The sequence below is a fragment of the Pithys albifrons genome, chromosome 7, assembly GCF_047495875.1.
Source record: "Pithys albifrons albifrons isolate INPA30051 chromosome 7, PitAlb_v1, whole genome shotgun sequence".
Lineage (NCBI taxonomy): Eukaryota > Metazoa > Chordata > Aves > Passeriformes > Thamnophilidae > Pithys > Pithys albifrons.
The window spans coordinates 52945555-52971085 of NC_092464.1; the positions used below are offsets into that span (position 1 = coordinate 52945555).

A 25531-nucleotide genomic window follows, 5' to 3' on the forward strand; every position below is an offset into this window, starting at 1 on the left:
TCCAAATTACCCCAAGGCACTACCCAGTTCAGGGGTTAAGAGCGAGCAGTATAGAAGGCGTAGGTTGCAGCAGAAATAGAATCATAAAATAACATAATCATCATGCACATGGGTGTAGAGATGTACAGCAAGCATTGATTGTAGTTGTTTGCATTCCAGCTGTATTGTGAGCTTTGCAGAAAGTGTTCTTGAGGAAGGGATTCAAAGCAAGACAGCAGGTACCAGCAGGATATGAGTCTTAAGATCGCTTCAGGCAGGGCATGGCATACATAAAGATGATGTTAATATATTTGTATGATAAGCAGGAAAAAGCAGAAGATACTCAGAGACTATATAAGAGGCAGGGTAGGGAGGGTCGAGCATCAGCTGTGGAGATTAACAATGGCTTCTGTAAGGGAGGGGGACAAAGCTAAAGGAAATGAGAAGGGGAAGATGAAATAATAGCAGAAACACGAGAGAGATAAGAAAGCTGAAGAGAGAGGGGCTGAGGCACAGCTGGGCTTGTCAGGGCTGAATAGCAAAGCCGAAAGCTTAATGTTAAATGATGGGTGATGAAAGAGGTGTTAGGCAAGGTGAGAGAGATAAAAACAGAAATCAGGGAGGTAGTAAACATCAATTGAATCAACTTCAATTTGCTTCATTTTCAGAAGGACAAGTTGGAAATCTCCACTGCTGAGTGGGCTCTTCTCCCTGCTTTTCACTCTACGACATCATGCTAATCCCATACAGTGGTCTCAGAAGAAACCGCTCATCCTCTGTGCAGGGCTGAATTTGTTGGAAAACTGTTGTTCCCAGACAGAAAATGAACACATAGACAGGTTGTGAGCAATCGATACAAACAGCACAACTCTTCTATTCTTTAGTCTGTTCCTCTTTATCATACAGGTTCTAAACATAGTACTACTGATTTTCCTGGCCCTTGAGATGAAATGTTTGCATATGCATTTATTGACCCTGAGATGAGCTCAGTTGGTTAAAACTTGGTTGTAATAATGCCAAGGTCATGGGTTCAATCCCCTGCCTGGCCATTGACTTAGGAGTTGGAGTCCATGATCCTTGTGGGTCCCTTCCAACTCAGAACAGTCTGGGATTCTGTGATTGTTCTAGAGTCTGTGAAATAAGTGCTGTTTAGACTTCTATTGCAAGAGCAACTGGCAGAGCCAGTCATGGACTGAGAAGGAGAGGACAAATTCTGTGTGAGTGCCATGTGAAACCCGAAGAAAAGAGCCAGGAAAACATGCAATCTAAATGTGGAGGCAGGTGTTTATAGGTGACCAGACACAGCCAACAAAGAAACCCAGAAAGCAGCGTTTATCTGAGCAGTGGTACCCTTTCTGATCACGGGCTCTCCAATTTACCTGGAGTGCACTTCAACGGCAATTACATTCCTGAAGCACGTCATTTAACATAAATGTACCCCCTGAGTACATCCTATTCGTGTGTAAGACAGCACTTTTCCTGTCTGTTGCCAGTAAGATGTGAGTGCATGCAGGCACAGGAGCCACTTGTGCTGGGGCAGGGCACACTGCAGGTGGCAGAGCCCTGGCCAGAGTGTGGCACTGGAGCTCTGCTCCTGCCCCGTGGGGTGTTCCTGTGTGGATGGTAGCACTGGGCCCTCTGTCAGGCTTGCTATGAGCCCTGAGCAACGCCCTTCTTTCTGGGTTGAATGTGTGAGGGGATCACAGCACATTCTGTCTCCACACATGAGATGCTGTCTGTGATCAGTATGGGTTCTGCAGGATGGGCAGTTAGGTAGGTGATGTATCAGTATAGTTTTGCTTCCCAGTCACAACCTGAGTGACTTGAACTCTGTGATGCTGTGAGGAAAGAGGAGTGAGATAATTCCTTGCAGTCCCTCGGGGTTGTGTTGTCTGCTGCAGCTGTGCTTGGCGCAGCTGGAGGCAGGTGGGGGACAGGTCTGGGAGCTCCTTCTCCCTCCGGAGTGGTCGTGCAGCATCCCTGGTCGGCATCACCTGCTGCTGTGGTGTGGGTGCTGTGGGTTTTTCACATTGCCTGTGGAGAATGAAACTTCCTCTCTGTGAAAGCTGCATTAGAACTGGCTTAGGAAGAGACTTGTACTTTCATCCCAAATCACTAACAGTAGAGACGTCTCTACTATAGTAGGGATGTCTCTACTATACATGGTCTGATGTAGTGTATTAATTTTGCTGTGTGCAAAGCTATTAAGTCTGAAACCATGTTCAGTGAGGCTGTAGAAAATTCATGGTGACTGTGGTTGTGAGAGGTGGATTTCTAGTGCAGCTGTTTGAAGAGTCTTTGTAGTGCACACTCCTACCAGACAGCTGAAAAAAGTGTGCCTGTGGATTAACTTCTCTGAGATTGCCTTTAAAGATAACGTGGCTCCTTGCCCAGCCTGGGGATCACCCTGCTTTATTTCCAGTGTAAATACGTTTTTTCAATAGAAGCAAAGGGCCACCAGACTAGAGGCAGTTGGTAAATTTGGGACTAAAACAGATTATGTCCATGAGATTTAGTGCCTTGTGAAAGGCAGAGGGAAATAACAATGAGCTTGAAAGAGAAGTAACCTGAACTGTTTTTGAGAGAATCAGCCTCTCGTAGAGCCCTCTCTTGGAGGTTTGGAAAAGCATCTCATGAGAAAAAGAGACACTAAGCATACAATTAAAGATGTGTCTGCCTTCAGAGCACAGGAACTAGTCTTTAGAATAATAGAATCAGTTGGGTTGGAAGAGACCTCTGAGATCATCAAGTCCAACCCTTAATGCATCCCCACTTTGATACCAGATCATGGCACTAAGGGCCATGTCCAGTTTCACCTTAAAAACCTCCAGGGTCGGAGAATCCATCACCTCCCTGGGCAGGCCATTCCAAAGCCTGACCACTCTCTCTGTAAAGAACTTCTTCCTGATATCCAACCTAAACCTCCCCTGGCAGAGCTTAAGCTCCTGCCCTCTTGTCCTACTATTGGTTGCCTGGGAGAAGAGACCAATCCCCACCTGGCTACAACATCATTCAGGTGCTTGTAGAGAGTGATGAGGTCTCCCCTGAGCCTCCTCTTCTCCAGACTAAACCACCCCAGGTCCCTCAGCCTTTTAATATCAAACAAGTATGATCAAATGGCATTGTTCTGTTTTATAAATATTTTTTCACCTGAACATTTCTGAACAGTAGAATATCTTCCTAAATCCACTACCTTGCCCTTTGCTTTTGCTTCTCTTCTTGGTTTTTGTGCTCTTGAGTTGACAGTTTTAGTAGTAGTGTTGATTGTGTTGTTTGAAGGCTTTTTTTTTCTTTCCTTGCCTTCTCAGCTGTCATTGGGTGCACAGCAGGAACTGATGGTGGGGATGAATGTCAGGGTGGGCCAACAGTCTCCAGAGGTGTGCAGTGTGAGGGCATGGGGGACTGAGCTGTCTTGTTGCTGAGGAGAAGCTATAAAGTGCCAGCATGCCCTGGTCATGGGAGAGAAGGAGGGAGAGGATGAGCTGAAACACAGACATAGTAAACTTTGCTGTTGTGGCTGAGTTTTGGATGTCTTTCACTTTATTTTAACTTAAAGTTTTATTGTATTGCATGCTTGGAGAGCTTTCTTTGCTCAGATTTAAGTTTCTCTTGATTTCCGTGTTTCTCTCGGTATAGTTTTTGTAACTTGTGGATGTTTTAAAACTGGTTGACTAGAGAAGCAGAATCTTGTTCACTGTATTTTGCAGTCTGATCTTAAACCATTCAAACTTTGTTGGATACCTGGTTGGCTACACTGAAATTTCCTTCCTTTGTGGCTGGTGCCCTCAATATCCAAGATTACCAGGGAATTGATGGGCAAAGGAAATGCAGGTTGGCTTGCACTCATCTAAGCTCCCTCAATGTGAGGACTTTGCAGCTGAAGATCCACTGAATGGTGTCTTGTTTTCTTCCAGTTTCTTCCTAAGTTAATTGGATGTTATGCTTAATCTTACCCACTCTGAAGTTTTTGGTACTTAACACCATTCTTACCTCTTTTAACACCTGTGTTTCAGCGTCCAGCTCTACTGGAACGTAATGCAGGACGCTGTTAATGCAGGTAAGATGTGCTCAGTTCTGAACAGTGGAACAAATCCACAAATACAATGTCATCAGGGACAGGTTTCGGTGGAAAAAACGCTATTTTTGAATGTGGCTTATGTTGGTTCTGGGATACATGCTGAGTTAACCTCATTGAACTTTTCCCCAGGAATTGATGCGCTTTCAATTGGCGGGTCATTATGCTGCTCCACCTGTGTAGTGTTAAGGTCAGTGTGTTTTTCTGATTATAAAACCCATCCATACCATTCCATTATAAATTCACTGTCATTCATATAATGGAATGTGCCAAAGCTCGGAGCTCGTTGCAGCTGCCCCCGGTCCGTGTTTAAGATCAAACAAAGTGGTTCAGGTAATTCGAGCACCTTTTCAAGAACACACCCAATCAAGCTTCATTTGAAGTGATCCTTCGTTGTTTATGTTTTGGTTTTCTTTTTTTTTTGTAACCTACTAAGCATCCATCTGATGTCAGTGTTGGTTTTGTTTTGTGTGGCCAGCCCACGAATCCTTAGTGAATCCAGACATGGTGATTATGAGATCACAGCAAGGAGGTCCTGGGAGCAGCAGGCAACTGTGACACTGCAGTTGCACGAATCCATGCGTGGGCAAAGCACAGAATGCATCAACCACTCACCTTCACAAGGCATTTTCTGAAACCTGCAGCATCTAACTGTGAATTAATTCTGAGCCATGACGGCAGGCACTGGTGTGTGAGATGCAGGGGTGTCTGGCTGTGGCACTAATCACTGGCTAGGGGGACCTGTGGGATGATGTGCATGCGTAACACTCTGCTGCTGTCTGCATCTTCTGCACAGCTGAGTCCTCTGAGCTGTGATGCGTTATCAGAGAGAGCCACAATGTGCACTGCAGCTTATCTGCTGTGATTCCTGGCACTGAAATGTTGATATGGTCGGGGCTTTTGTTTGTGTGTTTGCTTCTACGTTTTCCTTTGTTATTAATCACCCAAATAACTTGAATGCTGTGACGAGTAAGAGTTCAGTGAACAGCCATGTATGTCATAGATGGTCACATTCTTCAGTTTCACAGGGACATAACCTTTCTGTGCCAAGTTTCTCACTCTGTGGCAGCCAGGGAGAGCCCCTGGCACGCACCAGCAGCTTTGTTGGGGCTGGTTTGAGCCTCTATGCAAACTAGAGGCCCAGGAAGTACATGAAGTCTCTTGATGACAACTGAGAATTTTTGGCTTCAGCAGCAAAAACCTTTCACCTCTGTCTGGCTGCAGCTCAGTGCTGTTCTACAGGCAGAGTCTCACAAAATGTGATGAAGAGTCACTGGAAGACTCTTTGGTGAAGAGTAATCCTTTAATGTTCTAGTTTATGAAAACTGTTCACCAGCTGACACTTCACATGACAATGATTTGAATTTTGGAGCTGTTGCATCAGGTAAGTAGATCTTCAGAGGGGTTTGGCAGTTGTTTATTACTCTGAGTAAAAAAAAAACAAAACAAAAAAACCTAAATTAAATATCTCCCCCAAAGATGATGCAGGTCATGGTAGGATTGCATATTTTTTTCCCAAGGGAAGAGACTTCAAAGGAAGGTCATGTTTAATAATAACAGAAGGGATATGAAAAAGACTGAGAATAAGGTTGTTATTTTTTAGTAAAGCAGAGTGCATGATACCTGTTTAAAAAGTGAGCAAAGCCTTATTTTACTTGGGCACCAGAAGGATCTATTTGTACAATTTTCAAATTCATCTGTGGTGACGATACTGTTTTAAATTAGTGGATTTCTCATGGGTTTCTGAGTGTCTTAACACATCTGGGCCCTGACATGCAACACACAGGAGGTCCTGGAAGTTGTATTAAATCCCTCGCACCAAGAATCCTGCCAGGAACACTCGATGATCCTTGTGGGTCCCTTCCAACTCAGAATAGTCTGTGATTCTGAGATAGAATTTCTGGAGTATCAGGGAAATACTTCCCCAAGTGTTTTCCATATAATAGGGACCTGATGCAACAGCAGGAATAAAGTAAATAGCTTACCTGCTGCAGCATATTCACCTCACTGTGATCCTCTGTCTTATCAGGAGGGTCTTGTATATAAGATAGGTGGTCTTGGTGGTCAGTCTGTGTGGTCAGCTGTGTTCAGATGCACCAAAGTGATGTAAATCACTTAGCAAAGTGATGTCTATTAGATAGGCATCACTTTTAAAGACAAAATTCATCAACTGCAGCTTCGGCTCAGTTTCTACCACTCTCTGTGTATGGAGGAAGAAATACAAAACTTTTTAAATTGAAGCAAGGCATTGCTGGGTCCCCTGGCCCATCTCCCTGCTCCTTTTCCCCTATGGAAAGCATGTGGAACTAAGTTCCACACTTTTTTTCTCCTTTATTGCCATTATTAGGAAAAAAAGGTTGTTTCCCTTTCAGTCTCAGCATGGATTACTTCAGGAGAAGTAAACCAGAAGCAGGATTTAGTGTCTGGCAGTGAATGGGAGGTGCCTTCAAGGGCATTTACTTGCCCTTGCAGATTGTGGGCAAGTTGTGAGTTGCAATGTTGGCATTGGAGGTAAGTGCCAGTATTTCTAAGCAATTTGAAGACTTGATGAGTACAAGGAGTGCAGGACCTTTCCAGATCCTTGGGGACACCTGAGCAGTATTTACAAGTGTTTAAGTATCTAATTTGGTTTCTTAAATTAGGTTCCCTAATAATCAGTAGTGGAAAGTCGTGATCCTGGTGGAATTTCATAGCACCTTTTCCCTCCCTTAACTGTAAAACCTATATAGAAAAGTTGCCCTTGGTCAAGTGTTCAAATCTCAATGCAGGCTATTAAAAAAAAATAAGGAAAAGGTAGAAGCACAGCCAAAAAACTTTATGACAGCACCAAAACCATTCTCAGTTACAGAAGGAGTTAGTGCTCAAGCATACAGTGGCTCCATCAAGTCATTTCTGGCTTTTAAAAGATCTTCTCTAGATGAGACACAGAACAGGATATTAACCTTTTGCTTTGGATTTAGCCCTTCATTAAGACACACAGCAATGTTTTATTTGGAGGAAAAAACCCCTTTAATTAGAGTTTATCACATGTGGAGTTTATACTTTTAATAAAAGTAGTTATTTATGGAAAAAAAGATTTATTGTTCCTATGCCAAACATTTACTGTAGAGTTGTCACCTGTGGTTTATTTAGGACTCATCAGATCTTTCAAACATCCTTTTGAGCAAAAATAAACAGCAACAAAAAACGTTATGGGAATTATTTTTATAAAACAGCACACATAGGTAGAACCTTAAAGCTTTTTCCCAGCCAGAAGCATTCCCACATATCCAAAGGCAGCAAGGTGGGAGGGGAGGGGGAGCTGTGAACTGCAGCCCTTGCTCTCCCAGTGTCTGTTTAATTAGAGCACATTAATACTGGCTGGGGTGGTAGTTACATCTTAATGGGGAAATTAAGAAGCAGATGAATTCCTGGCATGATTCCCTCTTCCTGTTTACGTGGGTGTCTATTTCCAGCACCAGTTTAATTGAAGGAACAATTCTCTCTATTTGCTTATTATCTGCCAGACTTGTAAGGGAGTAACTCTACATTTGGGAAAGCATAAGGGTGTTTAAGGGCACCGCCACCAGAAATGAAAACAGGCTTTGAAAGACAACACAGCTGACCCAAGTTACCATGCAGGATATTTGGGAAAGAGCACTTGGAGAGAAATTTACTGATATTTGCTGTTCTTCCCACTATCAGGGAAGTGAAAGGCTGTGTGGATGGTGCTTTCCACCTAACCCTGAGTATTTAGGAATTTAAAAGAACCCCAAATGGCCCAATGGGACAGAAATTGCTTCAAGGTCCATTGAATTTTACAGGAGTCTTTCTGTTACATCCAAGATGAGCCCTAGGCCCTTTTAAATGATCCACACCCACATGTACAAAACATACTGGGAACCTACGTTGCTTCCGTAGTATTTTGCAGCTTTTCCCTTGCATGGTGTGTGGATATACTTTGGCTTTGACATGCACAAATATTTTGGTTTTACTTGGAATTTAAATACGTTCTCAAAATGTTGCCCATCCCTTTAAAGCAAATAGGGAAACTGGCTGAAAAAATACATTGTTTTGTGAACCTCTATATGATAAAAATCTAATTAAAATCAATTAATGTTTAATATTATTAACATGAAAACATTTACAGAATTAGTTGCATAATGGAAAAAATGATTTTACAATGCAGGAGGAAAGCTCTGCCAAATATATTATCTCTGGCTCTTTATGTGAATAGATACTTTAATTGCATTGGGAATTTAAAAATGAAAAATATAAATGAGATTTTTTTCTGGTGCTCTGCAATTTAAATTAGTCCATTCTTCATGACACTGAGTTTTCACCTCTATTAATTTCTTTGCTTCTTGAGGAAAAATTATACACTTGATGCCTCATTTAACATGGGGGAAGAAATTCACACCAGTTTTACTAGCAAGCTGAAAATCTGTCACAGGATCCATACAGAAAATATAAGCATATTTTGTTTAATTTTAACTAAAATCTTCCACCAGGATGAGAACACACTGAACTCTGTGTGACAGAACGGTAATTAGAAGAATGGAGCTGAAAAGGGAGTAGTGTTACATATTTGATCAGGTCCTGTTCCCACTACAGTCACTTTGATCAGATTTATGTGTTTGTAATGGCTTTTAAAAACCATAACACCTATTTCTGCAGACCTGTAAACACGAGGAAGTTCCCCATTGTGAGTAACCAATTCAATCAGTGGAGAATTTTGTGTATAATTTTTTATAGCCTGTCTCCCTGGGCTGATCAGACTTCTGATTGCACTTGCTGTCTGTCTGTCACTCCCCTAGCTAATTACTTCTGAAGCTCTTGGCTAATTTCGAGTGGAACAGAAAGGAGTAGTTGTCTTGGAGATAATTAAGCTTTTCCAGGCCTCGGGGGCTGGGAAGAGGAGGGAGACCCAGGCTGGTAGTAGGGGAAAGAGAGGTAGAGCTGTTTGTCACCTGCTCCAGCAGCTGGGAGAGTCGGTGGGATTTCATTGCTTTTGCTTTGGGTGGGATTTTAGCATCGGAGTGGAGAGGAAAAGCTGTGACTTTAGTTGAGGTTTGGTAATGATGAAGGGTAGAGCTCTGCAGGGAAACAGCTGCACTAATTCCACTGCTAACAGGGCTCTTTGTTTTCATTTCCAGGAATGCTTCCTGAATCAGACCTGAATGCCTTTAATGCAAACGTTCAGCTTCTGGTTAAAAGGTTACAAAGATACAGCAATCGAGTTAATTTATCGCTAATACTGAGAGAAAAAGTAACCAGAAACAGTATGTGGCCATTAAGCATAGGTGTTCCCAGTAATGAATTGTTAAATTGGTGTCTTTCCTCTTTGCAGGTTTCACGCTGGGGGGGGGTTGACTCTGACTGGGTGCCAGGTGTCCACCAAAGCCCCTCCAACACTTCCCTCCTGAACTGGATGGGGGAGAAAATACAACAAAAGGCTCATGAGTTGAGATAAGGACAGGGGAGAGAGAATACTCCCCCACCAGAGTCATGGGAAAACCAGACTTGACTCAGGGAGGTTACTCTGCATTATTACCAATCAAATCAGAGTAGGGAAATGAGAAATAAACCCAAATCTTAATGCTTTCCCTGCCATAGGGGTTGTGACCAGTTCATCACACATTGTTTCTGCTGTCCTTCCTCCTCAGGGGGAGAACTCCTTCCCTTGCTCCAGTCTGTGTCTCTCTTACAGGAGACAGTTGTCCAAACCTCCCCAGCATGAGCCCTTCCTGCAGTTCCCAGGCTGCTCCAGAGTGGGTCCCTTCCACGGGGGGCGTTCTGCCAGGAGCAGGCCAGGCTGCTCTGGTGTGGGCTCCCTGCAGGGTCACCAGTCCTGCCAGGAAACCTGCCCCAGCGGTGGGCTCTTCACAGTTCTGCAGTTCCTGGTGGGAGCCTGCTCCACTGTGTGCTTCCCATGGGGTCACAGCCTGCTTTGGGCATCCACCTGCTCTGGCACGGGGTCCTCTATGGGCTCCAGAGGAATCCCTGCTCCAGTGTGTCCCTCTGTGAGTTCCCAGGGCACGGTTGCCTCCCCATGGTCCTCTGTGGACTGCAGGTGAATCCCTGCTCCAGTGTGTGCCTCTCATGGGATCACAGCCTGCTTTGGGCATCCGCCTGTGTTGGACACGGGGTCCTCTATGCGCTGCAGGTGAATCCCTGCTCCAGTGTGTGCCTCTCATGGGATCACAGCCTGCTTTGGGCATCCGCCTGTGTTGGACACGGGGTCCTCTATGTGCTGCAGGTGAATCCCTGCTCCAGTGTGTCCCTCTGTGAGTTCCCAAGGCACAGCTGCTTCCCTGTGGTCCTCACCCCGGGCTGCAGGTGAATCTCTGCTCTGGTGTCTTAAGCACCTCCTTTTCCTCCTTCTTTGCTGACCTTGGTGTCTGCAGAGCTGTTTCTCTCAGGAATTATCACCCCTCTCTTTGGCTGCAGTTACTATCTTGCACAGAAACTTTCTGTCCATCTTAAAACTGTTATCCCAGAGGTGTTGCCCCCATCACTGATGGTCTTGGCCTTGCCCAGAGATGCATCCTGTTTGTCCCCATCGGACATGGGGAAGCTGCTAGCAGTGGTTGCCCTGTAGCCCCCACCTACCCAAACCTTGTCACTCAAACCCACTGCATAGACACAAATGAATTCTTGCAGTGATTTGGAACCTTTAATGGAAACACTTGTTCCAAAGTTGAGTTTTGACCTCATTCACATTTCAGTTTTGCTGCCTGAGTTCAAGCTGAATAGCATTTTATCTAGCATGTAGTCATGGAATTGATTGGGTTGGAAGAGACCTCTGAGATCATCAGGTCCAACCCTTGGTCCAACTCCATGGCCAATCTCAGTTTAAAAACCTCCAGGGATGGGGAATCCACCCTCTCTCTGGGCAGCCCATTCCAATGCCTGAGCACTCTCTCTGCAAAGAATTTTTTCTGATCTCCAACTTCAATTTCCCCTGGCAGAGCTTGAGCCTGTGTCCCCTTGTCCTATTGCTGAGTGCCTGGGAGAAGAGACCAACCCCCACCTGGCCAGAACTTCCCTTCAGGTAGTTCTGGACAGTGCTGAGGTCACCTCTGAGCCTCCTCTTCTCCAGGCTAAACACCCCCAGCTCCCTCAGCCTCTCCCCACAGCACTTGTGCTCCAGTCCCTTCTCCAGCTTCGTTGCTCTTCTCTGGCCCCGCTCCAGCCCCTCAATCTCTTTCCTGAACTGAGGGGCCCAGAACTGAACACAGCACTGAAGGTGTGGCCTCACCAGTGCTGAGTCCAGGGGAAGGGTCACTGCCCTGGTCCTACTAATACCATCAATTTGAAGTAGCACCTGTGGGTCAAGGTGTGTTTCATTGATCTGGGCATGGGATTGGACAGCAGGTAGTTCTTGTTGTCCTCAGGAAAGCAGAACCAAGTCCCATGCCCAGACTTCCACACAGGCTGTGGCTTCCTGCACGGCCATGGCCTTGCTGTGTGCTGCTGTATGTGCAGGGCTCAGCTTTTCTGCCAGAGCTCAGATTTAAGGCCTGCAGAACCAAACAGCTCCCCAACTTAGGCAGGCTTCTATAAATACTAATTAATTAAACTGTAAACTTTTATTGTAATGCCCTACAACCTAATCCTTGATGAATTTAGGACACTTCTTTGGCAGAGGATTTGTTACCAGAACAACTGGTTTAAAAAATTTCTCCTTTGGGCATTACTTTAAGTGCAGTATTAAAATCTTTAATTACTTCTCTTCTGGGAGGATTCAATGGCAGTAAAAAAGCATGAAGTCTAAATAGCAGTCCTCGTTAAAATTAAATGAAACTCTGGTTTGTGTTGGGGACCTGACAGGTTTGAACCTTCATTCAGAACCATTCTTGTGCCTTTGTCTACGCACAAGTGAAATAAACTTTTTCCCGTAGACTTTGCAGATGTTCTTCTTTGAAAACTCTCACAAGACCTTTGGAACGCAGGAACAGAAACTCTTTAGAATTGGAGTAAAAGATAAAAAAATAACCTAAACCTCAGGCAGTACTGTGAGCAGACATACATGTCTCTATGCATGTTGTACTGGCAGCCAAGTAAGTATGAGTGAAGCTCAGGAATCATCCAGTCACAGCAGGACTTGCCCATCTCTGTGTGCAGCTCCTGATTTTCTTGATGGATCTTGTCTCTCTTCTGCATTTGTATTTTTTCTACATTTATTTTTCTCCTACTTCCCTGCACTGGCAGGCTCTCCTTCATCCGCGTGATGGGGTTCTGGGCCCCTCAGTTCAGGAAAGACATTGAGGGGCTGGAGTGGGGCCAGAGAAGAGCAATGAGGCTGGAGAAGGGACTGGAGCACAAGTGCTGTGGGGAGAGGCTGAGGGAGCTGGGGGTGTTTAGCCTGGAGAAGAGGAGGCTCAGAGGTGACCTCAACACGTGATCTGGTAAAGGGACTGGAGTTGGACCAAGGATTGGACTTGATGATCTCAGAGTTCTTTTCCAACCCAATCAATTCTATGATTCTATGAACTGGTCTCCTCCAGTTGTTCTGGGTGCTTTCTGCTTGGAAAATCTATTTTATGCTTGTAACTGTTTTCCAGGGGAAACTACCAGGCTACCTTTCATCCAGCCTTGGTCAGCAGTTCCCGAGAAAACCTTAGATATATAGCTCAGAATTGTCTTACAGTTACCAGAGCCCCTGAAAGCAGCTTCTCTTCCCTTCTCTCAGGTAGGACTTTTTTGTGCCCTAGATAAAGCCACCACCTGTTCTTTTTGTAAAATCTGAATCTTGTTCCTCAACTAGAGACTGTAATACCAGAGATACTAATTTTCTCCCGGGACACTTTCCCAGTTTCTTTGCTTTCTTATGAATACAATTATAGTAGCAGTTTATTATGATTTATACTATCAAAACATAAACAACTTTTAATCAAGATGAAACAGTAAGTAGCAATCTGGTTTGGAGATACTTATCTGAGAGTAGTTTTATCTTTCTAGAACAGAGAAGTCTCACCTTTTAAACTCTGCCTCGTGGGTTCTATCACTTTTATTAAGTTCTTAATGGCATCAAGATTACTTTCAATAATAAAATATTGTATCTGTGGCATTAATAAGAATAAATCCATTTTTCTTTACTGCTTTTCAGTGCAGTTTAGGAATTCTTGATTCTTAAAATGTTGGTTATAATAGATTTGTCTGTTAAAAAAAAAACATGTAGTGAACTTTAGATATTTTGTTTTCATAATCTCCCCAAGAATATTCAGACATGAGAAGTCAGTCTGTTGAGAATAAACTAAATGTAGAAGTCAAACTCAGTATTTGCCAGCAGTTTTGGTCCTGCCCTCCAGCAACATCAGGCAGAAAACAGGCAGTGAATGATGATTTGAGCTTCAGTGGCTGATGTTCCAGTTTTCTTTTGAAAAAATGAAAAATATGTTGGGTTCTATTATTATAATTGCATAGGAAAAAGCATTCCGATATCATAGTCTAATAAGGTGAGATTGGACGTAGCACTGAGTGCCATGATCTGGTAAAGGGACTGGAGTTGGACCAAGGGTTGGACTTGATCTCGGAGGTCTTTTCCAACCCAATCCATTCTAGGATTTTGTGAATCTGAACTCATGAAATCAGAGGTTTGTTTCTGGATTTTGAGGTCTCATTCTAAGAGCAGTTGCTGTGGTCTGGGTGTGAAATGCAGCTGTGGCTGCTCTACCGTTTTGTCTGATGTGTTTGCCAGCAGAATAGATTGCAGTGTGGATGAAACTCTTTGGAGTGTTACAGATAAAATATGATCTTCATCTTCCACGTCTGGATAAGCCCTTGTTGGCTGCAGCTGTTGACAGCTGTCTGGGTTTTCCTTTGCTTTACAAAGTCACTTTGTTCCACACTGAAATCAAGGGCAGTGTTGCCTTTAATTTTATCAAGCAGGATCAAGCACACTCAACTGGATGGCATTTCTGTATTTGTCTGCAGGTAATATGGTAATAACGGGAGCTCTGGAGCCAATTAATTTTAAAATGTCAGGGAATATTCTGGGCTTCCCTGGAAGGTAGGAGATGGAGCTGAGGGCAGACTCTGAAGTGGGTGTGCGGTTGAAAGACTGGTTTATTGCAGTGGTTTGTTGTTGCTGGTAGATCAAAGGAGTGGTTGATACAGGCATTAATACCTGACAGACTGCAACCAGCACCTACCTGCCTGAGGAGGCTGAGACTGACACTTCAAACCACTTTCCTCTTAGAGAAATATAGGTGCAGGTAAGAGGCATGACAGAGTGTAGTAGCAGTGAATGAAATAGGAGAATTTCAATCTTTCCTTTGCTGTGCAGTGGCGGGCAGCCCCCATGGGCAGCTGGAAAGAACCATGAGTGAGAAGAGTGTGCTCCCATCCCTCCTGGGACTTGTGTGTGTGTTGTCCCCGCATGTTAATGGCTGGTACAGGAAGAAATGCCACATGCCCTGTCCCATCCTACCTGGGAGGGTGGTGGGACTGGCAAGGGAGAAAGAGAGAGGCCTTGGGAATAAAAAGAGATGGGGAGGAAAGGAAGGCACGTGGTCACCTGGAATGTGGCTATGGCACAGCTGTGATGTGAGAGGCAGAGTGGGGCACAGAGGAACCTGCCAGCAGCCTGGAACAGAGGGAGGCAGGAGGGAAGAGTACCCAGCTCTTCAGAGAATGGCACTGGCAGAGTCGACAGGAATCTTCCAGGTCATGGCAGTGATGAATGTCTCGGGGGGGGGTGTGTGTGTGGATCCATTTGTGCTGCACAGAGAGGAGTGTGGGTGGTGGGGAATACTATGTGAGTAGGGCTGAGCTCTGCAGGATAAATCTTTTGTTATGTGAGCCTTTAGTTTGCAAAGATTTATCCTCATGTCTGAAGGGAGGCTGATATTATAAACCTCTCTTTTGAGATCTGTGCTTGGTCACTTTCTGTTGCCTTTTTTTTTTTCTGTGTGTGTTTTATCTATAATAAGCTGTGCTTGTCACCTATGCAACACATTACACACGTGTGCTGGTTTAAAGGTGAACCAGTAGGGAAAATGAACTCACCACGAGAGAGATTATAAGTCAGAGGCTAAAATTTAATAAAAATATTACAATAAATAGACTGACACAAAGAGAAATTGCTTTCAACTCACAAAACGTGCAGTATAACCCAGTGTCCTGGGGCACAAACCCAAAGGGGTTTGTTAGCCCTTGTGCTGAGACCCGCGTGGTTCCCCCCAAGTCCAAAGCAAAAAGAAGTGAAAAACCTGTTGGTGCAGATGATGGCTGTAGTCTGGTAGAGAGCAGTGATCTCCTCCTGTCGAGGTCCTGCTGCTCCTCTGGATCCAATGAGAAGTTCCCAAGGTCTTCTTACCCACCAATTATGTACCCTCAGGGAGCACCCAGTCCCTCCCCCTGGGGGGGACTCACACAATGGATGATTAACTCTGGGAGCCAGGGGGTGTTGTTGAACTGCTGAGGGCCCCTTAGCAGCCACACCCCCCCAGGCTGGGTGTGAAGGTGCTAATGACTCCCTGGGCAGCTGCTGCTAATGGTCCATTGTCCTTGGGAAATGAATAGAGGGGGTAGAATACACAGCTTTGATCACTCCCACACAGTGTTAGCTGGTCCCTCCTGCTGAACTAGGGCAACATGTCTTTTCTTCTATCTGGTAGCACTATACGTTACAGACATCACACAAGGTTTGTGTTTTAGCATAACAGTTGTCTTGGTGGGAGGTATAATGCATTCTTATATGGTAGAGAATGGTGGGATTTTTTACAACTCTCATAAGAAGTTGAGTGCTTTCTGCAAAAAAAGACTCCTCCTGTCACTGAATTTCACGGGAAATGTGGGACTTTTTCTGAGCAGAGAAATTACTGTAACCTGACAGTTCTGGGAAACTGAACATTACTGGATATCTTTTTGCATCATTTCACTGGTAGTCTCTTAAATTTTGCAGGATGTCTTCACAGCTTTTCCTGTAAACCTCCACTATGTTTACTGGTATTACATTTTTGAAAAGATCTGTGTATAAAGTGCATACAGTGTACTAAGTATTTTATTTTCTATGCTCTGATCTTCTCTGGATGGACCCTCTGGTTTGCAATTTTCTAGTTGTCTAGAAAATCAGACTGTTCTTAAATAATCACATAGTAGTTTAGTATGTTTTTTAATTTGCCTTACGTTTGTTTTACATGCCTGAATATACTTACAATGCACATTTTCTGCCACCCCCAGGAGTGCCTTGCCCACTTATCTTTATGTAATATAAAGTCTTATATCTTGAGAGGTTCATACATGTCTGACTCCTTCCTACCCAACCTAAAATGCCTGACCTGGGATACCAGTAGTCCCTGGCTCCCTGTAAAGGCAATCCAGAGGTATCTTAATCACACAGATGGACAGACTGTTCTGAGTTGGAAGGGACCCACAAGGATCATCGAGTCCAACTCTTAAGTCAATGGCCCACACAGGGGATTGAACCCATGACCTTGGCATTATTACAACCAGAGGTAGAGCTCAGTCCTCTCCAGGAATGCCTTACCTGGGTCTCAGTCTTTTGCATGAAAAGCTTCTCTCTTCCCCCTGAGTACTCAGGGAGTCTTGCATTCCTAAATTAGAGGGCTCAAGTACTCAAAGCTTGAGTTGGATGAATCTGGACCTCTCACAGTGCTATTGAACACATCGATCTTTTTAACAGACATAGAAAAATGTACAAAAATCTGTCAGGTAAGGGCTGTCTATTATTATGTGCTGTGCAGAACCTGAAACAAGAAATCCAGCATGGTCAGGGCTTCCCAGTTGGAGTATCAGTGGATCAGCTCACAGCAGAGCAGCGATGCTTTTAGCCTGCAGTAGAGAAGAGCATCCCTGTCCTTATGCCTCCCACCGAGAACCCCTGTGGAGTAAGTGGAATTCCTGGGAGGCCCTCAGAGTCTGGCTTTGCAGTGGATCTCGCAGATGTGGTGGTGACTTTTAACAGCCCAGTGTGGGGCACACAGGGTTTTTGAGACAACCTTCGTCTGAGAGCACTGCTTCTTTGCTTTAAATAATGGATTAAAGCACGAGAGTGCCTGGTACAGACTGGTTGGTTTTCTTCTTGTAATGATTGTTGTTCATAAGTGTTGTCCTTGGGTTTGAAAAGGTGAGGAATGGAGGTTTTCAGTCGTTGACACCAGAAACACCAGGACCTGTGTGTCTGTAAAGATGGTGTGGTCCAGACTGGCTGTTCTGGACAAGAGGGTGCGTTGTCCCCCGTACAAATGCTTTGTCTTGCACCTGTTGAGAGGTCACCTGTGCCCTGCCTCTGTCTGGCACTGCAGCAGCACTTCCCTGTCTTCTCCTGGTGTTTAAAACCAATGAAGTAAAACCCGTGATTTCCCTGTTATGTGCATCATAAAGCACGAGCAAAGGTGATCATTGTGGAATTCAGGGTATTTGGTAGCAGCACATAAGCAAATCCTGAGGTTATTTCTTTAATCTTGTAGTGTGGAAAGAACAAAGTGAAGCTGTGTGATGTTAACTTGGTGTAAGATGTTACCATGTTGACCCCTTAATTATTTCCTTACAGTTATCTTTTAAAATTTTTAAATTCAGGCCATTTTGCACATTTACTTGTTCTTTTGTACCTGAGTATGTCCTTTAAAAATATTGGCAGTGTTTTCAGATCTTTTTTTCTGTAATGGGTAGGTCTGATGGCTGTTTCTCATCTCCTGCTGTGCCAAACTGCTGAGACAAGGCTGTTTTTCTGCTTCTGATTTAACAGAAAATCAGAAATTAATTTTGTCCTTAGCTGCATTTCATTGCAGGACTTCCCAGTGCTTTATGAGCTGTGAGTGAATTATCATTGCCTCAGTACAAATATCTTGAATTTAAGATTAATTGCTCTTAGACATAAGCAGTGTACAGTGTAGGCTTTTGCAGCGATCTCAGATAAAATTGGTAAAATGGTTTTTGGGTTTTATTTCAGAAACTTTTTTGGTTTATATATTTGCAGAAATACAAATATTAATTCTTGTAATCATTTAATTGGAAATGTGATGTGTAGATCTTTCAACATGCTCTCATGGGTTCATCAGACATCAGTCTCTTGTAGTTCTTCCAGAAAAAGAAGAAGAAAAATCATTATTAATTTTCTTCCTTTTTCTGAACCCCCAAATTTCCCTCCAATCATTGCCCCCTATTCCAGCTTCGATCTTCTTGTCCCCAGGAGATTTTTTAAGTGCTCTCAGAAAATATGGACTGTTCTTAATTGTGCTTTTTCTCTGTGGGTACTGAGAGTGCCCCTGGTTGCTGTGCTGCCAGTTTTTGCTGCCTTATGACTAATAGGTCTGCATCAGGAATCAATCCCACCCCCAGCACCAAACCTTGCAGAGCTGACCTTGAGGCCAACTCTTTCATTTTGATTCTAATTTGTGCCCTGATTTGCACATCACTGAAGCCAAGTTAACTGTAAGAGGATACATTAACATGGCAGTACAGCTGGGCTGGAAACGCACCAAGGTCAGGAAATGGGAAAGGGAACTGCCTAGTAACATCCATTTGCCCCACTGCTGATGTGGAATGGCTTTGATTTCCCATTAGTGTTCATTAGAGGTATAAATGTGTATATATATGTATATCGTGCCATAGATTTGCAATATTGAGAAAAATGCTCTTAAAGTTTAGTGTTACTGTGGCTTGTATCCCTCTGGAATGTTTACAGCCCTCATCTGAGCCTGCCCAAGAACAGCAGTTTCATCTGCATGTGCTCTGTAATATCTGCAGAGGAAGGGGAGAGCATGGGAGCCTCCAACCCCCTTGGGCAAGTGGATGGTTCCTTTGGAGCTCCAAGAAGCCATTCCTGTGCCTTGGAAATAAATGGGCTGAGCCTGCAAATTGCTCTCCAGATGCTTTTGCTTCGTAGCATTCCCCAATCCCTGTCTTTGTGACTTTTGTGTTGAGTTTTATGATTTCAGCAAGTCAGGTACTGGATGATTTGGAGAAGATTTTGTGCAGCCCTTTGCATTCTAAGGCCTTGTTTACTGGATGTGGCTGTAGTATAAGCGATGCTTTAAAAATCCTTTTTGTTCCAAGCATTGTACTAACAATTGTTCCAAAATTCAAATGTCCAAAGGGATTTTTCTCACGTGATGGTAAATAACCACCTGTGATAGCTGGGAGTAGGTTGGTGGGGGGTGGTTGTGATAGCTGAAGCTGCGAGTTTGATTTTTGCTCACTTTGGGACTGTTTCCCTTGTTACCCCTCTGCATTACCTTGCACTGTGTACAGTCAGTTGTGCTGTGCCCACAGTGGGGGAAAATGAAGAAGTTCTCGTGGTGGAGTTTGCTGCCCAGGTACCTGTGCTGTGCTGAGGACTGCCCCTAGGCAGAAAGGAGGAAACCTGAGTGTTTTATTTGCCTTTTCCTGGCTCAGGGTGTGATAGAAAGGGGGTATACCTGCCCTGAAGGCTGCTGAGTGGTGCATTAGGGGCCCTCTGGGCTACGGGTGGGGAGGAGATGCCTCCACAGCAGGCCTGTAGTGCAGTGGAGAGGAGAAGGGTGCTGGGAAGAACAAGAAGCAGATCCTGCAGTAATTCTTCAGGGCTACAAAAAACAAGAGTGTTAGCTCCAAGGACTTCACACTGCTGGGTTGAGAGCAAGGCTGGAGGGAAAGTCCTGCCCTGTAAGGAGCAGCAGCAAGATTCATTGTCATGTCTTTTTGCTTTCACCCAGTTCTTTATCACTCTTCCATCCAACAGAGATGAGTTTCCTGTCCTTCAGCCCTTAGCCAGTTCTAATTTAAGCTCTAATAAAACAGCTTTACATACTGAGAGCCCTTTTGACAGCCTCACCTTCAAGTTAAAGGTCTGCCTCAAAGCTCTGTTTTGTGGATTCCCATCACGTCGCTCTCGATGGCTGTGGGCACTGTTGGTGTCCTGCTTGTCTTCCTGGCCCAGCCTCAGGATTTTGCTCTGGGTATTCACACCTGGGCTGTGACTTGAGTTTGTAAAATCTTTTCAGCTTGTCTCTCATCCAGCCAATTAAACCTTTCATACAGGCCTTTGCCGCCTTGTTTCTGTTGGTACAATATCCTTGTTGATACACATGATCTTACCTCCTTGAAGGCTGGTCCCAAGACTTCTGCTGTGATAATTTATCACCACACTGTCCTAATGTTGTATTTTAAAATCTCTCTTGGCTCCCTCTTGTCCTTACAAAACACATAAGCCTTTCAAGTGAAGGCTAAAAGCTTGTCAGGAGATCCTTCATCTCTGGTGGAGCCACCAAAACACTGACTCTACATCTGATTTGTCTATAATGTCAGATTTGACTACTGGCCTATTAAATTTTCAGGTAGGTAAATGTGCTGTGCTCCAAGCTTCCCACCATAGAAAGCTCTCTCATTGTCTTTCTCAGTACTTGCCCTTGAAATTCGGGTTGTGATGATGCCTTCAGGCATCTCAGTGACTACTTTGGGCCCTTGTTATGATCACCTTGTTCTCTTTAACTTCTTCATCTGCCACTGCCCCAGTGCTGGTTTGATTTCAGTCATGTAGTATCTTTGGTATAAACAATGGAAGTTCATTGTACCATCATCCTGACCTGCACAAATACATCTTCCACAGAATATTCCGAGTTGGAATGGGCCCACAAGGATCAAGTCCAGCCCAGGGAGCTCTAAATTGTTGGAACAGAGAGCAAAGATGGATCCTTGCAGATGTTTAGCTGAAATCTGTCTCTGTATTGCTAAAGCATTGTGCACTGTTCTGGCATGATACAAAATGATCCCAAATAAAAATAAACTCCCTAACATTAAGCCCTACAGATTCCCAAAAGGCAGTGTGTGGCAGCTCTGAATCCTTGGGGAAAATTCAGCTGGCAGGAGTGGTGGGAAGCCTTCCAGCTGGGAGATCCTTCTTGTGCCCAAGGAGGAGACAGGTACCATTGGTGGTACAGATTTTTAGGTGCTGAAGGAAAAGGCAGTGTTGACAAGAGCTCTCTGCTTTCCAAAGGGAACAGAGAGAGGTGTGAGTGGGAAAGGAAGAGAATGTGGGGAGAAACTCTTCGAAATACTCTTTCTTGGTATTTACTACAGGATTTCTATGTGTATATTTTGGAAGGCAGTTTTCTTTACATTCTGGTCTCATCTGTCATTTTCTTCTGTCCACTCCTTCCTGATTTCCCTCTTAGGGATTGCAGTTGCATTTTTATGGGAGGAAAAAAAGAATCCTAAATTAACTTTTCTGATGTTTGCTTGCGTTAGATGGACTAAGGGATATAAATGAGGCAAGTTCTGCCCATGGAAAGTCCTCCAAAAATCTAATTTTGAGTAGAGCTTTGGTGTGGTTGGTAGACCTTTAGAGGCAAAGCTTTCCAGAGCTCTGTGAAAATCAGCAGCGAGGGGAGTGAGTGGGAAAGGGAAGCCTGGGGGTCTCTTGGTAGAGTGGATGGGTGGAAACACCCCTGGGAACACTGACTGTAGGAGCAGCTCCAGAGTGAGTGTTCTGAGGCAGGAACAAAGAGGTGGTTGTTTTGTGGTCAACCAACATTTGACCATTCATTGTTCTTGCTTTATAATTGACTCTCTGTGTTAGAAATGAGAGTGTAGTGTAGTGTGTGCAGTGTGCACACCTCTGCAAAGGCAGAGAGAATAAATGTTAATCTCAAGCCTCTACAATGTGTTTCTTTTTTCATATATTAGGTGTCTGTGATTGATCAGATTGCTTTCACCACACAGACAGAGAATGTCTGTGCAGGTTTTTTAAGCTGTCTCACCATGGCTGGGACTGTCACCGGGACTTGAGGGCTTCAGACAGTTGCATGGAAAGCATGCAGAGCTGGTAATAAAATGTGGAATAACTAGTTTACCCAACCTCTTTTCTACTTATTCATGCAGCCATGCTTGTATTTTGATGCTATTATTTAATCCAGATAATTATATGTGACTATTCTTTCATTTGTTTGGAAATTTTTTCAGCTTGCGGATTTTCTTTTTTTTTTCCCTTCAGATTAATATATTGGTGTAGAGCCAGTGCTGGAAATATGAGAATATTTGTGCAATTTGTGGAGAATTTGGCCTTCTGGGTTGCTTTAAAATGATGCCATTTGTTCTGTTGGCATCAATATGCAGGAAAACAGGAACTTACAGAATTAAAACACAGTGATAAATTCACCATTCCATTAAAGCTGCTTAAAGTCATGCTAAAGCTGAAAACAATAAATGTTTAAGTCTAATTTAATTTTAAGGTATGCAGTTAATTAATACTCTACATCCATTAGCATTCAAAAGTGAGAGTATCTGCAGAAACACTATTCCCTGGAGTCATTTGTCACCAGAAACAAACCGTGTGCCTTTGAACTGGAGTGGCTTTTGGGCAGTGCTGTGAGCCAAGGAACACGTAAATGCTACAGACTAACCCAGAAGAGAGAGATAAGAGTTTGTTGCACTGACAGGTCACCATTATAAACCAGTTCTAGTTGTGTCAGGTGCTGTTGTGGCAGCCGATCAGGTGCCTTCTCTGCTGAGTGACAGGAGCTGCCACCAGTGGTAAATGACTGACTGGAGTGTGAGAGTTGTGCGTGGCCACGAGTTCTTCCCAGATTAGAAAATGTTCACAGCCTGGGTTTTGGTTAAAAAAGATGCATTTTCTGTTTACATGGGATGTGAGTCATACTATGAATTTAACTCTTTTAAAACAGTGAATAAATGTTAGAAAAGAAGCAGCAAAGACATGATGAGATGCACAGCAAAGGCGACACCTTGTACTTTGTTCCCCCACGTGCTACAGAATCACAGACTATTCTGAGTCGGAAGGGACCCACAAGGATCATCGAGTCCAACTCTCAAGTCAATGGCCCACACAGGGGATTGAACCCATGACCCTGGCATTTTTACAACCAAGTTTTAACCAACTGAGCTACTTTCCTTCCTCTTTCTCTCCCTCTAGTACAGCCTTTTGCATTATTAGCTTCAATCTTGCAGCACTGACTACAAGGTGTGGCATTCCCACTGTGGCTGTTTTTGCTTACAAACCCTGTTTAATGCAGTGAGTGAGGATTTGGGTCAGTGGATTGTCAGCGTTGTTGGGCAGTGTTTGCTGAGTGGCAGCATATTCTGGGGGTGCAAAGGTGCCAGCTGAACTTCTTGGTCTCAGTACAGTTTTTGTGCAACAGAATCCTAAGATACAATAACAGGTGTCTTCCTTATTCCTTCCTAAATGGTATTAATAAACAAAATACTTATTTTTTCAGTAGTTACTGTTCTTCTGTGCTACTATAGCCTTAATAAAGCCAGTGTTAAATAACTGCTTGGTTGGACAAAGGAGCTGTGATTTTTCTTCTGCTTAATTTGCTTGAGTTCAAAAGGATGATTTGACTTCTGATCATGTGAAAAGCATTTCACAGAGTACTGGAAAGCTGTCTGGTTTTGTATCTAACAGACTTGACAGCCTGGTTGGCAACAGACGGATAATGGAAGGCTAATGAATAATGAAAAGCTGAGTGATTGAAATAGCAGAGCTGCAGGGAGAGAAGAGGGAAAGCTGGGAATGGGAAAAACAAACAGTACAGAAGGAAGGAATAACCAGTATTTTGATCAGCATCAGTGAATGTCTTCACATCAGAATTTAACCCAGTCATAACTTCAGCATTTTCCATCTGCCAGCTCACAAAAGCTTTCAACTTTCATGCCAGTCACTCAACTTGCCTTGAAGAAGAGAAGGGTAGGTTGAAATTTAAATATATTTCAACTGCCTGGGTGATGACCACTCTGCAGTAACCTCCCCAATTGGTGCATTCCCAAATTCCTGCCGAGAGGGTGTGCTTAGGATCTCACAGCTGCTGCAGAGAGCAGAGCAGGGCAGTGGCACTGGAAGGCACCAGCTGTATGCAGACACATTGCAACACTTGGTTTGTGTTTATGCATCAGTGAAGACGTCCTTGTTTGGTGACGGGGTTAACTCCGTTGTCATGGTGCTCACTCTTCGGATACCCAGCAGGGAGGGAGAGCTCTTACTCTCTGCTAACCCGTCTGTCCACATGGAACATGGGCTCTAGGGTGGCTTTGCCATGAGAAGGATTCCCCTGCAAATGTGGACAGGAGTTACTGGAGATAAGGCCAATGGGATTCTGACCTGGATCAAAACTAGTGTGGCCAGCAGGCCCAGGGCAGTGACCCTTCCCCTGGACTCTGCCTTGGTGAGGTCACACCTTGAGTGTTGTGTTCAGTTCTGGGCCCCTCAGTTCAGGAAAGAGATTGAGGGGCTGGAGCGGGGCCAGAGAAGAGCAACGAGGCTGGAGAAGGGACTGGAACACAAGTGCTGTGGGGAGAGGCTGAGGGAGCTGGGCGTGTTTAGCCTGGAGAAGAGGAGGCTCAGAGGTGACCTCAGCACTGTCTAGAACTGCCTGAAGGGAAGTTCTGGCCAGATGGGGGTTGGTCTCTTCTCCCAGGCACTCAGCAATAGGACAAGGGGGCACGGGCTCAAGCTCTGCCAGGGGAGGTTTAGGTTGGATATCAGGAAGAAATTCTTTCCAGAGGGAGTAATCAGGCATTGGAGTGGCCTGGCCAGAGAGGGGGTGGATTCCCCATCCCTGGAGGTTTTTAAGGTGAAACTGGCCATGGCTCTGAGTGCCCTGATCTGGTAATTACAGTGGGGTTGGATTAAGGGTTGAACTTGATGATCTCGAAGGTCTTTTCCAAGCCAACCGATTCTATGATTCTGGGTGTCAGAAGTGAGGACACTCTTTCCTGATGCTAAAAAAGGATGGCTCTAGGTGTTTGATAGTCCCAACGTTTGTGTCTGGATGCACGTATTGACATGGAGGAAGCCACTTCCTATTCATTTCCTCACACTGCCAGTTGTGGCTGAGCCTGGTGGTGCAAGACTTGCTCTTACACTTGTTCTCATGGTAAGAATTGCAGAGTAGGTCTTGAGTTTTAACACTGTGTTTCCTGCTCCCCCTTTTCATTTCTCCTTTTTGCAGTGACAAATGCCACTTGCTCATTGTAACTTAGTACTTTTTCTAAGCTTTGATATCACTGAAAAAATGAATCGTCCTGTAAATACTGTCCTTTGTTTTTGTGCTTGCAGAATCTGTACCAGAACAGGTTCCTGGGCCTGGCAGCCATGGCGTCTCCCTCGAGGAACTCGCAGAGCCGGCGCCGCTGCAAAGAGCCCCTCAGATACAGTTACAACCCCGACCAGTTCCACAACATGGACATCAGGAGCAATGCCCATGAGACAGTCACCATCCCCAGGTCCACCAGTGACACGGACCTGGTCACTTCGGACAGCCGCTCCACCCTCATGGTCAGCAGCTCCTACTACTCCATCGGGCACTCGCAGGACCTCGTGATATACTGGGACATCAAGGAGGAGGTGGATGCAGGGGACTGGATCGGCATGTACCTCATTGGTGAGTCCCCCCTGGTGTTTCTTGCTGCTTTTTGTAGATGGAGTCTTTAGGGTGCTATGGGCTAGTGGCATTATTGAGCTGCTCCAGCCCCCTGAAGTGGGGTCTTTAAGCAGGTTTGTGTACAAGAAGAATTTTCTGCTTCTGAATTGCT

The 25531-nt window shown here is 44.5% G+C and overlaps 1 protein-coding gene across 7 annotated transcripts in view; it reads left to right on the top strand.

Annotated features, from left to right (window-relative positions):
* The window catches only part of HECW1 (HECT, C2 and WW domain containing E3 ubiquitin protein ligase 1), a 252145-nt gene that overhangs the window by 62041 nt on the left and 164573 nt on the right, over window positions 1-25531 (top strand). For 4 of the 7 annotated variants that reach the window (XM_071559593.1, XM_071559587.1, XM_071559589.1 and 1 more), the window contains one exon: window positions 25056-25380. In XM_071559593.1, the coding sequence (XP_071415694.1) occupies window positions 25056-25380 (325 nt within the window). Of the gene's footprint in view, window positions 1-3992; window positions 4037-4186; window positions 4245-25055; window positions 25381-25531 lie in introns of all 7 variants that reach the window. The other 3 variants (XM_071559590.1, XM_071559591.1, XM_071559592.1) reach the window with 2 other exon arrangements.